The following is a 6423-nucleotide window of genomic DNA, read 5'->3' as shown; positions in this document are numbered from 1 at the left end:
GGCCGCGGCAGTGGACGCGCGCTTCTGGCAAGGCGAACTTCACCTCGGGCACGGGGAGACCGAGCCTGGTCCCCGTCCTAAACAAACAGATTAGCGGCTGCACCTGAGGACCAGACCTCGACATCAGCATCGTTACAGGAGAAAGCCTCCTTGTGTTTTAGACATGGCGTGTCCCTCTCCTGCCAAGCAGATGAACAAGGGGACTTTCTAACAGGACCCCACTCCATACAGTGCCATTTCCCTCAAAAACCACAGTGACAGTTTGAAGGGCACTGCACAACCACCTAGAAAAGCTCTATTTATATGTGCATGCGTGTATGTAAGCCTAAGACAACGCAGAAATGCTACTCTTTCCAACAAATCAAGAAACTGCTCTACAACAGATCTGTTTTAGTAAATACCATGAGTGCCCAGGACAAGGGTGGCAAGGCACAGCCGGTGCCCAACCTGCTCCCTCAGCCAGCCAGCAGACCAGCTTTATGAATATTCTCCCTTTCCTTCTGGGAATTCTGACTGGCCCCTACTGCTCTCAGGATCACACCTGTGCACTGCCTGGGCACTGCTGGTTACCACAAGCCAGACTTGCACATCCACACGGCCAGGCAGCTCAGTCAGCCAGGGCCACCGCCCCAGTACGGCACCGGCCGCACTCAGACTACACACACAGATACCCTGTTCTAGCTCTAGGCTATGAGGATGGGGACAGGAACAAAAACTAGAAGTAACAGTGTTGTTACTATGCAAGAACTGAAATCCTGATGCAGGTCTGAATACAGGATATTCTGATATCAAAGTAACATCAGTATCTTTTCTTCCCTCTGCACAGCACCACATGATTTGGAAAAAAATAATGTTTTAGATGGGTATTTTCTTCCAAATGAAGTAGATCATCAGGTAGTTGTGTTGCCAAAAGCAGAATGGGAGAGGATTCAAGACAATCTTGGCAGCATGACTAGAGAAGCAGCCCGAACCCTTGCTGAGAAGAGAGAACGCGAGAAAATGCACTTACGCTCCAAAGATGCTGTGAAAGGCTGGCCCAATACCATTATGGTAAGTACACAACACATTTGGAAACAAGGGGGTTCATCTTCTTGCAAGCAGAAACACTCACAGTAACACTTGTAGCTGTGCTCCCTTTGTTTAATGTTTGCTTTCAAATAAAATTCACTTAAGCACACTGAATAGCAAACCTTTAAGTTTTTTAAATTAAAACTAAAATGCAAATTTTAAAAAAATCCCAAACATTCTGAACAGTTTATATGTTTTTAATCCGTGGGCTTTAAATGTGATTTCTAATTTTATCTGCACTGCAGGGCCTAGCACAACGGAAACTTACAGCCAAAAAATTACGCAAAGAAAGGGAAGAGGAAGAAAGAAAGTTACTTGATTTGGAAGAAGAACAGTTCCAAGCAGCAAAACGGAAGGAGGCTATCGATCGTGCAAAAACCTACCTATACCATCAGAACACAAGAGTGAAAGCGTTACATGTTGGTTGACGGCTTATAATTTTTAAATTAAAATTGTACAGAATGTATGTTCACAAGTGTTTAAAGACAAATTACTTCAAATGTTCTCTTGCAGAGTGCACTTCTACTTGCTGAGGTCCTAAAAGAAAGAGATGCGCAAGTTGAATTTAAAAAGTTGAAGTCAGTTGTTAACAAGAAGAAGAATGAAGAAAAGGAACATGAGGAACACAAACGTAAAGAAGCTATTCTGAGAGAGCGGGAAAAGGCACATCAGTGTTACATGAATCAACAGGCACTACGCCGAGACCAGCTGGAACAGTAAGTAATAAGCAAAAGTAACCTACTTTACTGTTTACTTCAGCACTCTTCTCACAACCACATTCGAGAAGGTTCTTACAGAAACCTACCAATAATTTGATTCACAAATGCAAACCTTTAAAAGAACAATCCAGAGTGCCACAAAAGGCCCTGCACGACAGGAAAAGCTGTGACATGCAGTGTCTTTTGGTTGCCAACAGTCCGCATGTAAAACCACCTCCTGCAGGCATCCATAGGTTTTAATCAAGTCACTATTTAGAAGTTCTTACTGGAGGAGTATTTTAACTCAGTTTTTGTTCCAGAAAAGGAAGAGTTTAAACCAGATTTTCCATTTGCCCATAACTAAACTTCAGAGCGTGCATCACTACCACCCATTCGTTCTCTCATCTCTTCCAGTAATCTTAAGGAGGGGTCCCCAGTGGTAGTTACAGGACTGGCCCTGGTGGTTTGACAGAAGGGATCAAATTCCCTGAGGCAGAGGAAGGGTTCAAAGTCTGGTCTCACATTCCAGGTCCAACACATAAATCCTTGAGAACTTAGTATAGAACACTACCAGCTTAAGTTGTTGCCTGCATGCCCGGAAGGAGAAGCATAAATATGGTGGGACTTACTGAGGAAATCTTGTTCATCGAGGATGCTGCAGATAGGCCATTATGAATGCAAAAGTGCTAATGAGTCATGCAGATAAAACTTGTTACCACTAGACTGCAGACTGTGAGCATTACCATGTACCTAATTTCTGGTCAGAAGTCTGAGGGCTAGCATTATAAACAATTATGCTATTTTTCATCTCTGATTATCGACCCACTTTCAATTCAAAGTATCACATTCTTCAGTGCAAGGTACCCACGGTTATGCAGAACCTCTACCAGTTCGTAACTTCATGCAGTCCCTAGCCCATTTATTCAACTCCTTTTTCCAATTCAGAATAAAGGAGCACAAGCATCAGGCAGATCTGGCCAAAACAGAAGATAAAAGAGAAGGAGAACAAATTCAGAGATTGAACCAACTGTACAAATTGGAAATTCAGAGAGGAATGGAAAAGGCACAGGAGGAAAAACTTGAACGCCAGAGGCTGTATCGTGTAAGTAACAGGAAAGCAGAGACTTTAAAATGCTTGTTCACCCTGGCTGCCTGGAATGAAACAATTGCATCCGTGTATCTAAATGCAACTGGCAACAGGAGGTTTGCCCACAGCTTCAGTAGCACTGGATCACATGCCTACCCTGCCAGTTGCAGGCCACATCTTCCTTCTGTGCTTTTGAGAAAGGCCTCTTGGAGGCAGTTCCCTCCTCCTGTCTCAAGGAACAGTGATCCCTAATGCTTTGACTGGTCAGTGATTAAAAAGTCTCCTGTAGATATCAAGGAATATTCTCCTTGACTTGAGAACTGGATTCAAGTACCACATACCCGTCATTTTAAGCCCATTTATCTTTATTAGGAAGAGGCAGTAGCCTGAGACTAAACATAACATTATCTTTGTAACCTGACTTTCCCTTTAGGATTGGAAAGGTTTTGAAGGCCTTCTCTCTTCATCTTTAAAGGCACCTTGCTAACCACAAACTAGAAATGCCTCAGAACAGCTCTGGACAGCTTACAAAAGATAGTTGGTTCTTTACATAAAAGTACAGAAAGATTCTCTTCAGCTATGATGTGGATTAAGCTCTTAGACTGGGACAGTTTTGGATGAGGTGGGCCAAAAGCAGCACCATCTGTGTATGTGTTGGTGAGGGTTTCAGAGTCCCATTCCTCCCAACATCCTCCTCTCCCATGTGCATGTATGGGAGCAAGGGATGATGCCCACTGCATTGCACAGCAATTTGCTTGTGTAATGGGCTGGAGAAGCAGCTGTCTGATGCTCAACTGCCCTTCTCCTTACTTATATCTGTCTCCTCTTTGTGCATGTTTGAACAGGGAGGCAGAAGTAAGTAGAAGTTGTGAGAATTCTTTTCCTCTTCTCTCTCTGAAAGAAACACAAAGAGAATGGAGAGAGATTCTTTTAAGCTGCTACCCCAGATGTAGATTTTTCTAAACTTCATCTGTGATATCAGGACCATTTTGCCCATGCAGGAGTATATAAGTGACCAGAAGATAATCAAAGCACTAGAGGAACAAAAACAAATGGAAGAAGATGATCGGATTAAAGCTCATTTTAAAGCAAAACAAACTATTGCCGAGCTGATAAAAAAGAAAGAAGCTGAAATACGTAGGTAGGTACAAAGAGAGTATAAAACGTAAATAAAGTAAAAATTATACTGTAGCCATTTTCAAATCATCCAGACTGATGATACAATACAAACCACACTTATTATAAAAATTTAATTCTACTGAAAGGGAGAGTAGGGAATTTAGGAGAAAAAGGAAATTCTTTCACATGTTCCTTAGTAACAGGTGTGTGGGGAACAACCTCTCCACCCTTCAAAGTACAAAGGCTTATGGAGCTGCGAAGCCCTACACCCCTGTGTTTGGAACATTGATTTTCCATATGGCCTGCCAAGCCTCCACCCTCCTCAACAAGTAAAGACAACTAAAACCCTTAATTAAAGGTGGGGTTTTTTTGCATAAGCTGTATTTCCCCAAGTCAGAATAAGAAAAATAATGTGACTTTTTAATTCGGCACCTATATTAATTAATGATATTGGGTTATTTTTAAGGAAATACGGTTTATCAATTTAACATTGAGGGTACAGCAGGATGATACCATTGAGCCAATCTAAAAGATTCCTTCTCTTCCTTCTTCTGGCCAATACTCCCAACATTTCTCCCAACTCACCGAGTGATCCAGGTCATTATTGCAAAAGAAAAGTAGTGTTACAAGAATACAGGGAACATTTATTTGCTAAATCAGATAATTAAGAAAAAAAAAACAAAAACACAGGAGGAACAAAAGGAGATCAAGGAGGTGGGTGAGCTGGCTTGTGTGGCAAAAGAAGAGAAGACTAGAAGCAGGATTGCTGAGTTTGGTAGCAGTAATGCTTCAGGTAGACGCAGGTGTGTTCCCTGGTATGTTACAATAGCTCATGTGCTTCTGCAGATTAATGCAGGAACATCAGGACAAAATCGTTAGCCAATTAGCTGCACAAATGAATGAGGCATTAAAGAGAGAAGATGATCTTCTTGCTAGAGACATTGCAAGAAAAGAAGCTGAACAAGAAAAAAAACGCAAAGAGAAAGAAGCAAAAGAAAAGGCAGTGATTGAATCTATTGGTGAACACACAGCCACTGTGGTAAGAAACCTAGTCTGTTTTTATTCCTGCCTCCTCTAACCGAGGAGCCTAGCCAAGATCATAGCTGGTGGCTCTGGTGCCATGCATCAGCATGCTCCATCAGGTTGCTGACAGGTTTCATGAGGTCCTCTTCCCCTCTCCCACTTCCATGTTGGGCACACATCTGAAAGCCCTGGGCTTGGACACTGGCCGGCCACAATGATTGTGCTTACCAGAGCACTGATATGATACAGGGCTGCTTCTTCCAAAAGAGACGACTTCCAGCTTACCAGGCTAGCTCCTTGGTTAACTTTTTTGCTGTATTTTGTAAACTACAGATGAAGATGAAAGCGGAAAAGGAGAGAGATGAAAAAGCAGAGGGTAAAAAAGAATACCATGCATTAATGGAAGAACACCGCATCTACCTGGAAATGGAAAAAGCCAAGAAACAACGACAGCGTGATGCAAACATAGAAGTACAGAAAATTCATATCCAGCAAATGGTAAATAGAAGAGCTGTGCCATGTCAGCCCCTTCAGAAACACATCTAAACCAACAGCACTAGTCCAAAAAAAACTAACTGTTTTGTTTGAGGCTTTTAATTTGCTGGTTTTGTTCTTTTTACATCACATATGCTCTGCATATGCTGGTGCTGGGGATCAGCCTCCTCTCAGAGCAGTGGTCCTAGTCAAGGCTGGTTTGCAAAGACATCATATCCTGTCCTGTGCCATCACACGCTACTGCTGCCCTCTAGTATCTTCTGGGCAGGTCATCAAGAAGCAGCAGCTAATGCTGATGTTCACTCAGCTACACAACGTACCCTTTTTGGGGAGGATAAGGCAGGGGAGAGAAGTGGGGAGGGATATTTGTCAAGTATCAACTAACATCAGTGCAGATACCCTGTAAGCTTTTACCCTCTCTAAGTTTTAAGGGATAGTTATAGTGTGAAAGAAATACTAATCTTTTTAATTCCCTTTTCCTTATCAGGCTGAAAAGCAGGCAAAAAAACAGCAGGAAAAGCAAGCAGACTTAGACTACGATGCTCAGACAGAGGCCATTGCACTTTGTAAGGAGCATGAATTTCAGAGCTATGCAAAGCAAGTAATTGAAGCAGAGTCCAAGACTACACATCATCTTTATCCTCTTCTCAAAGCGTCCAAAGGTGCAACAGGACTTGGACATGGGCTGTTTTCCAGGGGAACATAAGGAATAAACACTAGTTTCCAAGCACAGGATTGTGCTGGGACCCAGTTACCTTGTAGCTTTACTACTGCTCAAGAAGTTAAAAACTTGCAATGACATTGAGACTATCCAGCAAGGAAAGGCAGAAGCAGTTTTAATGTAGTTAAAAAAAATATCTTTTGAACCTTAATGGCAGAATTAAACTGTAAATGATCTAGATCAAACATGTACTACAAATCTGAAAGTCCATT

The 6423-nt window shown here is 42.3% G+C and overlaps 1 protein-coding gene across 1 annotated transcript; it reads left to right on the top strand.

Moving 5' to 3' along the window:
- Positions 1–859: 859 nt before the first annotated feature.
- On the top strand, positions 860–6152 carry CCDC173 (coiled-coil domain containing 173; the record flags this gene model as incomplete). The annotated part of the gene is made up of 8 exons (XM_008946110.1): positions 860–1050; positions 1314–1487; positions 1582–1784; positions 2712–2868; positions 3855–3994; positions 4819–5011; positions 5329–5493; positions 5978–6152. Coding segments are annotated over 8 exons (1398 nt in total), but the record flags the coding sequence as incomplete, so codon positions are not given.
- Positions 6153–6423: the final 271 nt, after the last annotated feature.

This window comes from Merops nubicus, unplaced genomic scaffold (genome assembly GCF_000691845.1).
Source record: "Merops nubicus isolate BGI_N331 unplaced genomic scaffold, ASM69184v1 scaffold25298, whole genome shotgun sequence".
Taxonomy (NCBI): Eukaryota; Metazoa; Chordata; class Aves; order Coraciiformes; family Meropidae; genus Merops; species Merops nubicus.
This window is presented reverse-complemented; position numbering and strand designations above follow the sequence as displayed.